Source organism: Sorex araneus, chromosome 11 (genome assembly GCF_027595985.1).
Source record: "Sorex araneus isolate mSorAra2 chromosome 11, mSorAra2.pri, whole genome shotgun sequence".
Taxonomy (NCBI): Eukaryota; Metazoa; Chordata; class Mammalia; order Eulipotyphla; family Soricidae; genus Sorex; species Sorex araneus.
In genome coordinates this window covers 970,644-987,512 of record NC_073312.1, presented here as the reverse complement: position 1 = coordinate 987,512, position 16,869 = coordinate 970,644, and the positions used below count along the sequence as shown (strand labels likewise).

Sequence of the window (16,869 nt, the reverse complement as noted above, 5' to 3'; positions counted from 1 at the left end):
ATGTCACCGGTGTTAGGGAGCAGCACTTCTAGTTTTGTGTTTAACTTCATGCCAAATGACTAGAATTCAAGGTTCTAGTTTATCACACATTTCCAGCTAGACCTGGGGACCCACAGCACTAACTGCGCAGCTACTGGAACCAAGCGCCCCCTCATCCCCGGGGTGTGTGACCGGGAGCTGGGAATGCTAAGAGCCCACTCCAGGGGCTGGTCACGCCTGGGAGTGCTGGAGACCCCACCTGTGCCCCCCCCCCCAGCCATCCTGGTCCTTGTTGCTACAGGACAGCAGGGCGGGAGGGGGGTGTGGGGACAGAGCGCCCCTCTGCTGTTTCTGTCCGGTTTTACAACTTGTCAACCGGTCACTGAAATGGCAGCTCTGGAGCAGCCCTGTCGCTCCGGGCCCCAGGGAAGTGTCAGTGTGTGTAGCTGTGGGTGTGGGTGTGGGTGGGGTGTGGGTGCGGGTGTGGGTGAGGGTGCGGGTGTTGGTGTGGGTGTGGGTGTGTGTGGTGTGTGGGTGCGGGTGTGGATGTGGGTGGGGTGTGGGTGCGGGTGTGGGTGCAGGGGTGGGTGTGGGTGTGGATGAGGTTGTGGGTGTGGTTGTGGTGTGGGTGTGGGTGCGGGTGTGGGTGTGGGTGTAGGTGGGGTGTGGGTGTGGGTGTGCGTGTGGGTGTGGATGAGGGTGTGGGTGTGAGTGTGGGTGCAGGTGTGGGTGTGGGTGTGGATGAGGGTGTGGGTGTGGGTGCAGGGGTGGGTGTGGCTGTGAGTGTGGGTGTGGTGTGGGTATGGGTGCGGGTGTGGGTGCGGGTGTGGGTGAGGGTGTGGGTGTGGGTGTGGGTGTGAGTGTTGTGTGGGTATGGGTGCGGGTGTGGGTGCGGGTGTGGGTGAGGGTGCGGGTGTTGGTGTGGATGAGGGTGTGGGTGTGGGTGTGGGTGTGGATGAGGGTGTGGGTGCGGGTGCCGGTGTGGGTGTGGGTGGGTGCAGGAGTGGGTGGGGTGTGATGCAGTGCAGGTGTGGGTGTGGGTGTGTGTGGTGTGTGGGTGCGGGTGCGGGTGTGGGTGGTGTGTGGGTGCGGGTGTGGTGGGGTGTGATGCAGTGCGGGGTGGGTGTGGGTGTGGGTATGGGTGCGGGTGTGGGTGTAGATGAGGGTGTGGGTGTGGGTGGTGTGTGGGTGCGGGTGTGGGTGTGGGTGGTGTGTGGCTGTGGGTGTGGGTGTGGGTGGTGTGCGGGTGTGGGTGTGGTGGGGTGTGATGCAGTGCGGGGTGGGTGCGGGTGTGGTGGGGTGTGATGCAGTGCGGGGTGGGTGCGCGTACAGGTGCAGGTGTGGTGCTGCTGAGGTTGCGGGTGCTGATGCTTTGCTTCCTCACTGCCCGCAGGTGGGCCGGGCCCCAGATGAGCTGGGCGTGACCCTGCACTCCCTGGGCGACAGATGGCGGCTGGCCCCAGGGCCGCCGACCTGGAGAACCTGGCTGGTGGCGAGGGGAGCAGGCCTCGTGCCCCCCGGGACGAGAGGGGGGCCGTGACGCCTTCCTCCCCGACCTTAGACCTGAGCCAGAGAGGGCTGCACCACTTGAAAAACATCTTCCAAGGCTTCAACCTCAAAGTACGTGGTGTGTCCTGCACCCGCGTGCGCGGTCGCGGGTGCCGGGGCCAGGTCACCCACGGTGCCTCCTGAGCTGCTCACCCACAGGCCAGAGGCACGTGGACTGAGAGTCGGGGTGGCTCTAGGCGGTCACGGAGGTGGGGGCATCGTCCTTCCACCCAGAGAGGCTCACCCCAAGGGCCCCCGCCCCGCTGCCTCTGGCCACACAGCCCCGCACCAGCCAGCTCCGTCCTGGGGCCCGCGGTCACGTCTGCGTGGCCAGGCCTGTGTGCTGGAGGGTCTGCGCGGGCCAGCATCGACCCCCGCCCACATGACGCCCAGCACCGCCCAGTGAGGCCCTGGTGAGCTGCACGTGCCGGGTGGGCCGAGCTCTGCCGAGCGTGGCCCCGGCCGCCCTGGGCGTCCCCTGGGTGCCCGAGTCTCGTCAGCGTTCCTGCAGCTGCGTTTCCCCCGGGTCATCACAGCCCGTGTCCGGGCTGCCGGGACACTCGGAACACACGTCTGCCTGCGCTGTGCTCCTGGGCGTCTCCCCAGGCCTGTGGCCAGCCACGGTGCCCTCCGGGGGCGGCACGGGCTCCTTCCCGTGGGCTGGACTGTGCCCGGTTTCTCCTCCCGATCACGCGGGGCATTTCGGAGCTGGGCGAGGCCGTGTGACGGGCTGTTTCTCCCCCGGAAGCAGCTGCATCTTCAGAGGAACGTCCTGTGCGCCCTCCCTAAGGACTTCTTCCAGCTGCTGCCCGTGCTGGTCTGGCTGGACCTGCGCTTCAACCGGATCCGGGCACTGCCCCCTGGCATCGGCGCTCACAGGTAGGGTGCCGGCACCCCCTGCCCTGCTCGGGGCGCACCTGCGACAGGGCTTGGAATGGGTTTGTGGAGCGGCCAGGAGGGGCAGCGGTGGGGCAGCCCCCGCCACCATCGCTGCCGCGGACGGCAGTGCCACTGAGTGCACAGCCTCTGCTGCAGGCGGTGCCCCGGCCGCGCCTGCCTGTCGAGCACCGGCCCCGGGGACACCAGCTGGGGCGCCGTTCCTCTCCTGCCGGAAAGCTGGACGCGGGAGCTGGTTCTCCTGCCACCCTGCCCGGGGCCGGCCAAGCGCCCACTGGCTTCTGGGCCCTGGTGTGGCCTCACCCTTCTCCCCCCACCCCCCGGTCCCTCGCCGGCAGCTGAGCAGTGAGTCCCCGTGGCAGCCTCTGGGAGGGCCACGCAGCCCGCCCCTGCCCGCCTGCTCCCACTGGGCAGCCCTGACTCTCACCGTGAGGAGAGGGCAGCTGCTCTCCTTTCCTGCCGGGCGGGGGGCAGCCTGGACACGGGGCCTGTCTCGGAACCTGCACGGGGGTGGCCGGGAGCCCGAGCAGAACTGCCAGAGCTGCTGGTCTCGGCTGGTGCTGAGTGGCAGGGCCCCCGCTGAGAGTGCCCGAGAGGGGCTGGCTCAGGCAGCAGGGAGGGACACCGCGGGGGTGTGTCTTTGGCTCTGCCACCCAGCAGCCTGCCCGTGTTGGTGCTCACCTGAGTGGGCAGTTTCCAGAGGCTACGGGTCCGCAGAGCAGACACTGGCCTGGTGTTGGTCTAGAAGAGTAGCCCTGGCCTGGCAGGACACTGCCCAGCCACCATCACCACTAACATGACCAACGCCAACTACACCACCACCACAGGAGTGACACCATGAGCAACATCAGCCACACAACCACGGCAGGGTCACTCCAGCCCCTCAGCCAACACCAGCACCACGAAGATAGCCAGCACCAGCCACACGACCACCACAATAGCTGCAGCAACCACTCGGCTGTCACTAACAGGGCCAACACCAACCGCACAACCCTCTTGTAGAGTCACAGCAGCAGCGCGGGTACGGCCACCACTGCCAGCAGCTGTTCACTGCTGCCCACTGTGTACCCCCTGCACATCCCCCATTCCCCATGACACAGCCACGACCACCAACACCATTGCCAAGAACACAGTACCAGCACCACCACCACAGTAACACCATCACCAGCCCAACTGCCAACACCACCAACACAAGCACCTCTCTGCCGCCACTACCACTAACATAGCCGACACCCCGCACTGCTGCTGTACCATAGCCACACACTCCCGCCAGCACTAACATAGCCGACACCCGCACTGCCACTGCACCACAACCACACACTCCCGCCAACACTAACATAGCTGACACCCCGCACTTCCGCTGCACCACAGCCACACACTCCCGCCAGCACTAACATAGCCGACACCCCGCACTGCCACTGCACCACAGCCACACACTCCCGCCAGCACTAACATAGCCGACACCCCGCACTGCCACTGCACCACAGCCACACACTCCCGCCAACACTAACATAGCTGACACCCCGCACTTCCGCTGCACCACAGCCACACACTCCCGCCAGCACTGCTGACTCCAGTCCCGCCTCTAATACCACCAGCAGTGCCAATTGCACCAGTGTGAGACCGCCACCAGCGCCACCCGCACCTCTGCCAACAACACCCATACGCGTCCAACTGCCCGCACGCCCACCACGGCACCAGCACCACCGGACCACCGCAACACACCGGCACCGCCGGCTCCCTGGTGCAGGAGTCCACGACCCACAGCCCCAGGTGCCGGCTGATTCGGGGCTTCTCGTGCCCAGTGCCGGTCAGTGCTCTTGTCCGTAGTCTGGCCTGGGCCACACTGAGCCTGGCACGCAGCGGCTCCTCAGAGCGCGAGGCCGGACTAAGCTCCCAGGAGCTCTGGTTCTCGTTTCTAAAACGCATGCACAGCTCTCAAAGCTTGTGGCTCTGATTTTGCCAGTCAAAACCACCAGCTGCTTAATGTTTAAAATATAATTTTGCATGTGGTTTTTAACGCATTGTATCATTAAGATCAGCCCCGCTCGCTGGAGAGCTGAAACATCTTAATTAGAAATTTTAAGTAATTACAGGCTTATTAAGAGGCTTAAACTTGGAGAAGAACCTCGCGAAACCCATGCGGAAACAGTGTCCTCTCCGGAGGGGCGGGGGCTGCGGCCAGCCTGGGCCAGGAGGAACCCCCGAGAGCCACACGGGGAGTGGCCCCTGGCACCACTCGGAGGCGCCCCCCCCACCGCAAACCCAGGTCTCCGTACATCCCGCGGTGTGGAGCAGCCGGCCTGCTGTGCCGAGGCACCGCCGGTCACTCTGGAAGCAGGAGGCCAGAGCAGGCCGCGGCCAGGCTTGGGCTTTGCAAAGACCAGGGGGCTCCGTCGTCCTGCAGCCTCTGCTGCCCGGACACGGTGTGTGGACGCGTTTCCTGCAGAACAGCGCTGGGGACGACCGGCCAGGCCCGGGAGGCGCCTGGGGCCTGCTGTGTCCTGCCTCCTCTCGGGGGCGTATTTTAACCCCCTACGTTGCGGGGGACCCAGGCCAGTGGCCCCCTGCCCACACATCCTACAGCCCCGTCTTGGCACCTCTGTGCCATCTGAACAAAGGAGGCTGAGGGGGCACTGCCAGGCTTGCAGGGGGTGCCCGGTGCCTCCAAGCGCCAGCTGGGCTAAGGCAGGACACAGAGCAAAGTGGCCCCTGTCAAGGCCCTGACCTGGCCCCTGACCACACCCTGAAGTCTGTGCTTGCCATGGGCTTGAGAATCCCCCAGCTCTGCGGGCAGGTGTTGGGGGGTGGTCAGGGCCTGGCCGAGGCGGGCGGGCGTGGGGCAGAGGGGCCCAAGGAACCTGAGCACTGAGGTCTCCTGCTGCGTGTCCTGCCTGGAACGGGGCCTGCTGGTCTTGGCTGGGGAGCGAGGCGGCTCCTTTGAGAACAGACGTGCTGGCGTGGCCGGCAGGGTCACCCCCGGTCCTATTCCTCCCCTTGGCCCCGGGTGCTCAGACCACACAGTCGCCCTTAGCCGCTGCTCCTCTCCCTGCCCAGACAGTGCCCACCTGCTGCCCGGAGAACATGGGGCCTGGTGCTGGACACCCGGGGCTGGGGCCGGGCCTGCCCTGGACGTGAGGCTGCCTCCCCCAGGCCCGGGTGGAGAAGCTGGGCCGAGCTGACCGCCCGGGGCGGGGGCGTGTCTGACCCCAGGGGGAATCGGGGGTGAGGCACTGGTGCAGGCGGCCGGCCCCCCGCCCTGCCCTCGGCCCCGTCTTGTCCGCAGGCACCTGAGGACCCTGCTCCTGGAGAACAACCCCATCAGGGCCCTGCCGCTGGAGCTGGGTGAGTGGCGCCCCACGCGGGGCCCGGGGCTGGAGACGCGCTGGCCCTGCTCTGCGACACGCTTCCCGCGGGCGCCCGTGTCCGACTCACGGCGTGGGCCACACACGCCGCGAGCATGGGACAGGAACGGCCAGGCCGGGGCTCAGGGCGGGCACCACTCCCAGCGCCGCAAGCCCGGCCCACACCCCCTCCTTGCCCTGGAAACACTTTGTCTGGGTGTCACAGCTCGTTTCCGGTGGACCCACCCGTGTCCCTGGGCACGAGGGACGCCCACGGCTCTACTGGAGTTGCACCAGCTGTGTTTGTCACTTGCCCCGTCACTCAGCGCTGTCCCGGGCTCATCAACCATGCTGCCGGCCTGGTTCTTGTTCATGTCCACAGTCGTGGGGGGGGGAGGTGGGGAGGAGGGAGGGGAGGAGGGAGGGGAGGAGGGAGAGGCAGGAGGACCAGCCGCTGCTGGCAATGCCCTGGAGTCCTCCGGGCTCCAGGCCGGCTGGGCCCAAAGGTGGTCTCTCCCCTTGGCTCAGGCCCAGGGCCAGTCCGCACGGGGGCCGTGGAGGGCCGTGTCCATGGACACCGTCCCCAGGCCTGAGTGTGGCTGGTGCTTGTCCTCGCCTGGGCCCCCCACGTGCCCGCGCCCCAGGCCTTGGGCTTCCTGCGCCCCAGCAGCCTCGCCCCCTCGCCCCCTGCCCCTCAGGGCCCTGCCCGTGTGCGCGAGCGGCTGCACTGCAGGGCGGCCCCGCGTGTCCCTGGGGACTGCAGCAGGACGCGGCTCCCCGAGGCCGTGCTGGGCTGCAGGGGCTGTTCCCAGACAGGCCTGCAGGGGGCGCCGGAGGCCACTCTCTTCCCTCCTGGCCTGGCCCTGGGTCCCTCCCAGATGGCTGGACGCTGCCGCCCGTGCCTGGCAGAGCCCCGGGCTGTGCTGCCTCCCCGCTGCCAGGCCTCGGCCTGCAGGGCCGCCCTGACGCTGGGGGGTGGGGGGGGCTCGGGGGGCGGAGCCCGTGCCCGGCCGGGAGAGACGCATCTTCGGGCCTTTCCCGGGCGCAACACTCGCCCTCCTGCGTGGTGCCCCGGCTCTCGCCGTCGAGCCGCGGGCAGTGGGCGGAGCGGGCCGTGAGGGCAGGACCCCGCTGTCCTGCAGGGAACGTGAGGACCCTGAAGTCCCTGAACCTGAGGCTCTGCCCCCTGGAGTTCCCGCCCGAGCTCGTCCTGCAGAGGGGCCCGGCCGCCGTCCTGCACTTCCTGCGCTCCTGCGCCCAGGGCGGTCCCCGCCGCCCCCTGCGGCCCCCACCAGGTGTGCGGGGGAGGGCTGGCGTGTGGGGGTCGAGGGGAGGGGCCTTGCTGTGTCCAGGCCGGACCCCCTGCACAGGCCCCGAGTCAGGGAATTGGGTCAGTTCGGTGAGGCACCGTTGCCCGTTGCCCTGGGGAGGAGGGCCCCGAGGGAGAGGCCAGGCAGGGGTGTGGGGCCTGGGCCCCCCGGCCCTTTTCCCCCCAGACACAGGACTGCTCTCAGCTTGGGCCAGGGCCCCTGGGGGACGCAGCCGCAGCCCCAGCTGCTGTGACGGGCCCCGGGCAGCAGCGTCTTCCCACCCGACAGGGCTCAGGAGAGAGGGGTCTCCTGCGGGGCCCACTGGGTCCTGCTCGGCCCCCAGCCCCCAGCTCGAGCCTAGGTGCCCGCCCAGCCGGACCCGTGACAGTGTCCCGCAGCGCTTCCTGGCCCACCCCTGCGCCCTCCCCGGCCCCGGGTTCAGGAAGGGCCAAGCTGGAGGGGAACGGCTTTGGCAGGTGCATTTTCACGCGTGACCTGTGGCTGCTGGACACTGCCAGGGCGTGACTCAGAGCAGCTCCGCTCCTGGGCAGCCTGTGCCCATAGCCTGGCAGGCTCCTGCTGGCACGGCCCAGGTGGGTGCTGGCTGTGGGCGCCCCAGGCCTGCCAGCCGGCTGTCTGCACCCCAACACTCCACGGGCCCAGGACAAAAACCACTGGAGGAATGGGACCCCGCCCATCTCTCCCCGGTGACCAGGAGCGAGAGAGGAGGAGTGTGGCGTTGGGGGAGGCCAACAGTGGTGGGAATGGGCACAGCGGGGCACCCCCGGGCACAGCTGCAGACCCTGGCACAGGGGGCTGTGGGTGCAGGCAGACGGCCAGTGGGTGCAGCATCACACAGCCCATCACGTACACCTCAGACACACAGCCCACACACATGCACACACATCATCTCGGCATAGACACATTCTCACACGAACATGCATCCCACACCCACACGCTCACATGCACTCACATCCCACACACTCTCACACGCACTCACGTCCCACACCCACACGCTCACACGCACGCACATCCCACACCCACATGCTCACACATACTCACGTACCACACCCACACGCCCACACGCTCACATCCCACACCCGCACGCTCACACGTCCCACACCCACACGCTCACACACACTCATGTCCCACACCCGCACGCTCACACTCACGTCCCACACACACTCTCACACTCACTCATGTCCCACACCCACACGCTCACACGCACTCATGCCCCACACCCACACACTCACATGCGCTCATGTCCCACACCTACACACACACATGCACTCATGTCCCACACACATTCTCACACTCACTCATGTCCCACACCTACACACTCACACGCACTCACGTCCCACACACATTCTCACGCCACGCGTCACACGCCCACCAGACATAACCTCTGCAGTGTGCACTCAGGCCCGTTTGCTGTGGGGCGTGTCTACTGCCAACCTTACGTGGGGTTTGATTTCCACAGCGAATCAAAGCACCCGGCTCTGGGCGATGGCGGATCCCCTGCTGAGCCGGAACCGCTCTGGGGAGCGTGAGCGGAGTCGGGGGGACAAGGGGCTGCAGCCCCCCGCGCCCAGAGAGAAGGGCGACCCCCTCCCGCCTGTGGACGGGCAGGGCCCGCGCGGGCTCCGGGCCTCCGCCAGCCGCCCGGGCCCGTGGCCGATCACGGCGGAGATCAGGCGCTTCTGGAAGGTGAGGCAGGAGATCGTGCAGAACCAGCAGGCGGGGGCACCGCGCGGGCGGCTCCTGGCCACGGAGCTGCCGCCCCGCCTCCAGGCAGCCCTGCGCTCCAGGGAGCCGAGCCCGGACCCCGCGCCCCTCCTCGGGTAAGGGAGGCGAGAGGGCGCACCGCCACGCCCGGCGCCACGTCACGGGAGCTCGGGATGTCCCCGCGCTGCTGCCCCCGGGGCGGGCCTGTGCGTGTGCACACGTGTGCGCGGCTCGTGTGGAGGCCTTAGCCACCGAGTGGGGGTGTGGTGTGAGTGCCGAGGAGGGTGGGATGGCGGGCAGAGGGCGGAGCGGGGCATGGTGTTGGGGCCACGGCGGGTGGCGGGGGGTCGCGGGCAGGGCAGCTGACGCCCTGGCACAGCCGGGTCCTAGCAGGCCAGAGTGTGGGGCTGAGCCCGGGGTGTGCGGGGCCCCAGCTGCAGGCGGAGCAGCGCCGAGGTGGCTGCCCAGGGGCCCTGCCCCCGCCCGCACCCCCTCAGCGGGCAGCCTGGGGGTGTGCACAGGCCACGGCCTTGTCCATCCCACCACTGCCCCGAGCCCCTCAGGACCCCTTCTCAGCCGGTGTGGCCTAGCAGTGATGTGGGAACCGGAGGTGCGGGTCCTGGGGGCATGGCCCAGCCCCCCCCCCTGCTTTCTGCCTTCTGACTCAGTGGACGGCCCCTTCCCAGCCAGCCCTGGGCACTGAGTGGCTTCCTGGCCAGGACCCCAGCCCCGTGTCCCCACACGTGTCCCTTCCTAGTAAGGGTTGGCCTGTGGGGCCCCCAGCGCCATGACAGGGCAGAGGGGTGGGGGTCTCCCTGCACCTCCCAGCCCCATTCCCCTGGGCCTCCCTTGAGGACTGCTCCGCACTGAGCCCCCCCCCGGGACAGACCACCCTGAGCCCCGGGCCAGGCCTGTGTCAGATCTGTGAGTCCCCAGAGCCTGGGGCACACTGCGGCACAGCAGGCTGAGGGGCAGAGGGCCCGATGGACAGGGCAGCCTCAGTGACCACCTACCCCCCAAAGTGTCCTCAGCGGGGTTCTAGGTCATGGGAGTGCCCCAGCTGCTGTCCAGCCTCAGGGCAGCCATGGGCTGGCACGGGGTAGGCCGGTGGGCTGCTGGGCACCGCAGAGGTGGCCGCAGGGGCGTGTGCGGGGCGTGACCGGGAGGCGTGGTGCTCCCCCTGGTGAGCCCACAGGAAGTCAGCCACCAGGGAGCCGTGCGCCGTGGCGACCGTGGGCACTGCCCTGCGAGCACTCCGGGGGACTCCTGGGCCGTGCTGGCGACGGGCAGGGCCGAGGGCTTCAAGGCGGCCAGGGCGGGGGTGGCCGGCCGAGGGCAGGAGCTGGGTCGTCAGCGTGACTGGGGCCTGTTCCCCAGGGAGAAGCAGGCGCCGCAGAGGAAGGCGGAGTCCCGGGCCCTCCCGCCCCAGCACCGCAGCCCGGTAAGGGGTGCCGGGCCCTCTCCTGCGGGCCGACACACTGGTCCTGGGGCAGGGCCTGCAGAGTCCGGCCTTCTGCCTGCCGTGGCCTGGACCCCCGGGCTGGGAGTGGGTGCCTCCTTCCCCTGCCATGCTCGGTGCTGGACAGGCCCGCCCCGGCTCACCCTGGAACTTAGCGCTCAGGGTGCTGCTCCCGGGGCCCAGGGGACCTGCCCGGCTGCTCCGTGCTGTCGCTCTGGCCACCGGGGTCCCACAGGGTCCCCTCCTGTCCCGCCGCGGGGTCCCCTCGTGGGGCTGGTCTCTGCAGGGGCGCCAGTGGCCCCGGTCCCTGTGACGTGGGAGCAACTGACCAGGGCCTGGACCCGACTCCGGGCTGTTTCTGGGGACCCGTGCTGCTCCCACAGCTCTCGGCTTCAGTGCTCAGGGGTGGCACAGGCGGTTCCCAGGCCCTCAGGGGCACAGCCAGGGGCCGCTGCGGGGGCTGGGGACAGCGCAGGAGCCTGTGCCCGGGGCCTGCTGGGCATGTCCACTAGGCTCTACACTCCGCTTCGCTTGGCTCCCCCGTGGCCTGGCCCCCTCCGCCTGCCCGGACGCCCAGCCCGCGGCTCCACACTGGACTGCACTGGCCGTAGTGTGGGCTAAGGAGCACCGAGGGGAGGGACCCAGCCCTGCCCAGCCCTCCCCGCCCCACCACCTCCTCCCCACCCAGACTCCTCCCCACCCAAGTCCTCCCTACCCAGACTCAACAACTACTCCTGAGTGCTCCCCACCCGAGTTCTCTCTACCCAGACTCCTCCCTCCTAGACGCCTCCTACCCAGAGTGCTCCCCACTGACTCCTCCCTACCCGAGTCCTCCCTACCCAGACTCCTCAACAACTACTCCTGAGTGCTCCCTACCCGAGTTCTCTCTACCCAGACTCCTCCCTCCTAGATGCCTCCTACCCAGAGTGCTCCCCACTGACTCCTCCCTACCCGAGTCCTCCCTACCCAGACACCTCAACAACTACTCCTGAGTGCTCCCTACCCGAGTTCTCTCTACCCAGACTCCTCCCTCCTAGACACCTCCTACACAGAGTGCTCCCCACTGACTCCTCCCTACCCGAGTCCTCTACCCGGACTCCTCCCCACCCAGAGTCCTCCCTGACCTCCAGCTCCTCCCTGATCCAAGACACCTCCCTGGTTCCAGACTCCTCCCTGAAGACCCCAGACTCCTTCCATGGCCGGGAGGGAGGGGCGTGGGGAGGGAGGGAGGAAAGGAGGCTCTGGAAGGGAGGCAGGTGGGGCAGGGGAGAGGCGGGGAGAGGCACAGGGTGCGGGGGAGGGGTGTGGGGTTCAGGAGAGCCGTGGTGCTGCCCGGGCAGCTCGTGCTGCTCGATGCTCTGCCGTGACTCTGGGCAGCTGCCACACAGGCCAATCCTGCCCCGCCTGGACCCACACGGCACCGGGGTGTTTGCTGCTGGCGCTGCCGCACAGACCCTAAAGGGGCCGCTAGGCCATGCCGGGTCCACAGTGGGCGATACTGGGGTCTCTGGCTGTGTGGGCTGGGCCGGGTCCCCCGCGGGCTGGACCGGGTCCCCCACAGGCTGTGTGGGAGGGTGGGAAGGGCGCGGCACGCCATGATCTTGGGTCCCGGGTCGCCTGCGTTTTCCGAGTCTTGGTCCTCCTGGACATACTCCGCAGTCTTCTGGGCCGCTCAGCTCGAGCAGGGCGGTGTCCCGGGGCTCCCATGGGGCCCTTCCTTGCCGCGTGCCCACACACAGCAGCACGGCAGAGTGTGGACACGCCCGCTGCCCAGGACGCTGTGCTTCCCGCCCAGCCTGGAGCGCGGCGGTCGTGCTGGGGTACAGGCTCTGCTTTCCCTGAGATCTGCCACCCGCAGGTGCCAACCAAGGTCCCCCCTGCCAGGGGTCTTCCGGGCCCCGAGAGCATCGTGAGCTGCGGTCCCTGGAGGGCCAGCACACGCCAGGCGCTGCGCACATGCGTGGGAATCAGGTCAGCGCACGAGGCCGCGCAGGGGCCCCGACCCCTGACCGGCATGTGACCTGCAGGAGCAGGTGGAGACGGGTACTTAGGGCTGCAGGATCTGGGTGGTGCCCTGGTACCCTCAAAACACCAGGGGCTTCTGCGGGGAGAAGCTCCCCCGGGACTCCAGCAGGGCTGTGCTCAGGGGGGCTCAGGGTCCACGGCACCCAGACTCAGGTGGGTGATACCTGGCACCTGCCCACAGCACCCCGACTCAGGTGGGGTCATCTGCCCTAGACCCCGACTCAGGTGGGGTCACCTGCCCACAGCACCCTGAATCAGGTGGGGTCACCTGCCCTAGACCCCGGGCTCAGGTGGGCTCACCTGCCCTAGACCCCGACTCAGGTGGGCTCACCTGCCCTAGACCCTGGGCTCAGGTGGGCTCACCTGCCCTCTTGGCACCCGGACCCAGGTGGGGTCACCTGCCCACAGCACCCCGGGCTCAGGTGGGCTCACCTGCCCTAGACCCTGGGCTCAGGTGGGGTCACCTGCCCTAGACCCCGGGCTCAGGTGGGGCTCACCTGCCCTAGACCCCGACTCAGGTGGGGTCACCTGCCCTAGACCCCGGGCTCAGGTGGGGCTCACCTGCCCTAGACCCCGACTCAGGTGGGGTCACCTGCCCTAGACCCCGACTCAGGTGGGGTCACCTGCCCTAGACCCCGGGCTCAGGTGGGGTCACCTGCCCTAGACCCCGATTCAGGTGGGCTCACCTGCCCTCCTGGCACCTGGACCCAGGTGGGGTTCTGCCCACAGCTCGCCCCAGGAGGTGCCCGGTGGGGAGAGGCTGCAGCAGCGCTGGCCGTGGATGCAGGAGAGGAGAAAGTGCTTCCGGGACCCTGAGACGCTGGAGCAAGTGCCCCAGGCAGCCCAGGACTGGGAGATCGTGAGCAATGCAGGGCTGGGGGGGGTGCAGGAATCAGACCCCTGTGGTGGTCAGAGGGCAGCCCTGAGTGCCCAGTGCCCCAGTAGCCACAACCCCCTCAAAACCTGGGGGCGGCTGAGGCCACATGGGCTGGATATCAAACCGCCTGTCGGGCCCCCCACGGCCCCCCAGCGCCCTCATGCCTTCCACTGGCTGTAGCGGTGGCCTAGTGCAAGAGGGGAGCACTTTGGGGCGAGTCCAGCCATGCCCTGAGTGCCTCCTCTCACACCTACCCCCAGAGCTGTCTGTGCTCCTGCCACAGCCTCAGATCTGGGCTCATGTCCAGGTGGGGCACAGACACTCGCTCCCAGGAGACCCCTGGGCCAGGGACGGTCCTGCCACCCCAGGGGAGAGCCAGGACAAAGCAGTGTCCCCAGGGAAGGGGCTGAGTGCAGGCTGCAGGGGGAGCCACAGATAGCCCCTCAGGAACCCCCAGGGACAAGCACAGAGCCTCACTGCCACCTCCACACACTGCCAGGCCAGCACACGCTGCGGGCAGAGCACGCTCCCGAGACACAGCAGGGACACGCGTGAGCCACTGTCCAGCCCGCGTGGCCCAGAGGGTGCTGCGGGCGTTGCTGGGTGGCCCCAGGGGCACAGAGGGGAGCTTCAGAGTTTGCCTGGAGCTTGGACCCATTTGGACCCATTTGGGACCCAAGCACCGGGCCCACGTGGAGTGTGGGGGTGGGGGCCAGGACCCCCTGGGGGTGGGGGGCTCTGCCTGAGGGGCCGTGGGGGCCGTGCGGTGCATCTGGTCTGTCTGTGGGAGCAGCAGGGGCTGGGCAGGCGCTGCTGCAGAGGCGGGGGCTGAGTCCTCCCGTTCACAGCCGCTTCCTCCCCAGGGTGGGGTGCTCCACGAGGAGGACGCCATGAAGCTCAAGGTGGGGGCGCCCGTGCAGAAGAGCCGGCCCTTCCCGACACTCACCGCCAGCTTCTCGCGGCACCCACAGAATATATTTTTTAGCACAAAGTAGGAGAACGGGAGGCGGCTCCAGCAGCTGGGAGTGCTCCCAGCTCCCCCGCCCTGCTCGGCTGTCCTCGACCCTGCGGACCCGTGGGCACTGCCCGAGCAGACCCCAGCACCCCGCGGCTTGCTCGGGGCCTCGGGCTCCGCTGATTAAAGGGGACCACAGCCACCTGTTCTGTGCCTGGGGTTGCGCCATCTCAGAGCCTATGGGAGGGGGTGTGCCCGCCTGTCCACCTTCCATAGCCGTGCCCACCTGTCCCGCCTCTGCTCGCCTGGGCCCCTGTGCCTCTGCCCGTCCGTGCCATCTCTCACACAAAGGCTTTCAGCACTGACTCGCCTAATGAGGGCAGCCCCCATTCCTGCCCGAAAAACTCACAATGTGTCCTTGGCTGTGCCACAAGGAGTTCCCCTCCTCTGGGCACCAGATGTCACCGTCACCTGAAGGAAGCACGTGCAGCCACCCTGAAGCCGTCCCACCCTCCAAGACATGCGAGCACCACACACCCAGTACCACCATACTTAACACCCCAACACCCTCTTGCCCAAAACTCCAACAACAGCAGCAATCTGACACCCCCTTACCCAGCACTCATTACACCACACCCACAGATACAGTCTGCAGCTCCCCAGCTATGTGTGAGAGACCCTCACTGGGCTGTGTGTGTGTGTGTGTGTGTGTGTGAAACCCTCACTGGGCTCTGTGTGTGTGTGTGTGTGTGTGAGAGAGAGAGAGAGAGAGAGAGAGAGAGAGAGAGAGAGAGACCCTCACTGGGCTGTGTGTGTGTGTGTGTGTGTGTGTATGAAACCCTCACTGGGATGTGTGTGTGTGTGGGGGTGTGTGTGTGTGTGTGTGAAACCCTCACTGGGCTCTGTGTGTGTGTGTGTGTGTGTGTGTGTGAGAGAGAGAGAGAGAGAGAGCCTCACTGGGCTGTGTGTGAGACCCTCAGTGGTCTGTGTGTGTGTGTGTGTGTGTGAGAGAGAGAGAGAGAGAGAGACCCTCATTGGGCTATGTGTGTGTGAGACCTTCACTGGGCTGTGTGTGTGTGAGAGAGAGAGAGAAAGAGAGAGACCCTCACTGGGCTGTGTGTGTGTGAGAGAGAGAGAGAGAAAGAGAGAGACCCTCAGTGGGCTGTGTGTGTGAGACCCTCACTGGGCTGTGTGTGTGTGTGTGTGTGTGTGAGAGAGAGAGAGAGAGAGAGACCCTCAGTGGGCTGTGTGTGTGTGTGAGACCCTCAGTGGGCTCTGTGTGAGACCCTCAGTGGTCTGTGTGTGTGTGTGTGAGAGAGAGAGAGAGAGAGACCCTCACTGGGCTGTGTGTGTGTGACACCCTCAGTGGGCTCTGTGTGAGACCCTCAGTGGTCTGTGTGTGTGTGAGAGAGAGAGAGAGACCCTCAGTGGGCTGTGTGTGTGTGTGTGAGACCCTCGGTGGGCTGTGTGGAGCTTCCACTGAGCCGTGCCCCAGCCATCCACACAGGTCTGTTCACAAGGCCCAGCCCCAGGGGCTGCTGTGGCTGCAGTGGTGGCTCCACCTTGATCCTGTGTCTGTCTCTCCCCACCGGCACTGCCCTTGCCGCTCACCCATGGTGTGGCCCAGACTGGGCATCAGGCTGGGCCTTTCCGGTCTGCGTCCTGAGCACTGCCTCAGGGGCCCCTGTCCCGTCAGCCCTGCACCCAGACTGTTGCTCCTGCCAGGCCCAGCGCGAGTGGAGAACGGTGGTGATGGTTTTGGTGCTGGTGCTAAAGAAGATGATGGTATGGTAGTGACAGCGGTGAATATGACGGTGACTGGGATGGTGACAGCAGGGGCCAGTGCTATGCTCTGTAGGGACCTTCATGGCACCTACTTTCAGCATTTCCTCTTTAGACGGCGTCGCTGAGAAACTGGCGATCGGTCACCCATCCTGTGCCATGGGGCTGTGAGCTGTGACCTCAGGGATGAGGCAGCCGGCCCGCCCGTGCGGCTGTGGTCCTCATCCTCAGTCCTCCCCCCGCCGTCCTCCCCACGGCTGTCCTCCCTCCGTGCCACCCTACACCTCCCCACGGCCGTGCTCACAGTGGCGAGCAGTCTCCCAGCCAGCCCTGCAGGGCACGTGAGCACATCCTGCAGGCTCGGGGCTCCCCACTGGACAGAACCTCGCTCCTCACTGGGCCCCACAGCAGGTCCGGTCTCTCCAGTCACACGTCTCCCTGCCACTGCGCCCTACAACCCTTCTCATCAGAGCCGGGGGCCTTGGGGCGGCCAGGGGTGACTGATGCCAGGGCGGGTTCTGGTGCCATCTCTGTCCTCACCAGGCCTCATTGCCGGCCTCGCTCTGTTCCCTCCCTGCTGGCCACTGCCCAGTCATGAGACCCGCCCTGCGGTGGGGGCAGTTCCAGGGTGCACCCAACCCCTGTGCCTTTGAGCTCTGCCCTGAGACCCCATGGCCAGGCACCTGTGGTCCCACCTTAGCAGCAGGGGCTTTGGGGAGGGGAGGGTGGGCCACCAGGTCACCTGTCAAGGAAGGGGGTCAGGAGCAGGTGTGGGGCCACGTGTGACCCCAGTGCACCCAGAACAGGCTGGGGGTGAGGCAGCTTTCCCGCAGCCCCAGAGTCCAGGCCCCAGCTTGTGGGGGGAGAATGAGGGCTGACAGACCTTCCCCAGGTGACACCAGGGCCATGCAGGTTGGGCAAAGTGCAAGGTGGACCTGCAGGGGGAGGAGTCCAAGGGGCCCACCAGG

The 16,869-nt window shown here is 67.2% G+C and overlaps 1 protein-coding gene across 1 annotated transcript; it reads left to right on the top strand.

Moving 5' to 3' along the window:
* Positions 1 to 1,425: 1,425 nt before the first annotated feature.
* LRRC27 (leucine rich repeat containing 27) lies at positions 1,426 to 14,159 on the top strand. The gene is made up of 9 exons (XM_004617822.3): positions 1,426 to 1,599; positions 2,276 to 2,406; positions 5,711 to 5,769; positions 6,911 to 7,063; positions 8,559 to 8,919; positions 10,181 to 10,244; positions 12,121 to 12,233; positions 13,017 to 13,146; positions 14,028 to 14,159. Exons 1-9 carry the CDS (start codon positions 1,426 to 1,428, stop codon positions 14,157 to 14,159), a joined length of 1,317 nt encoding a protein of 438 aa, XP_004617879.3.
* The last annotated feature ends 2,710 nt before the right edge of the window (positions 14,160 to 16,869 follow it).

Coding starts and splice junctions, on each gene's coding strand:
- LRRC27 (XM_004617822.3), top strand. CDS start 1,426: ATGGCGGCTGGCCCCAGGGCCGCCGACCTGGAGAACCTGGCTGGTGGC. Junction 5,770..6,910: donor GGCCCTGCCGCTGGAGCTGG/GTGAGTGGCGCC, acceptor GCTGTCCTGCAG/GGAACGTGAGGACCCTGAAG. Junction 13,147..14,027: donor CAGCCCAGGACTGGGAGATC/GTGAGCAATGCA, acceptor CTTCCTCCCCAG/GGTGGGGTGCTCCACGAGGA.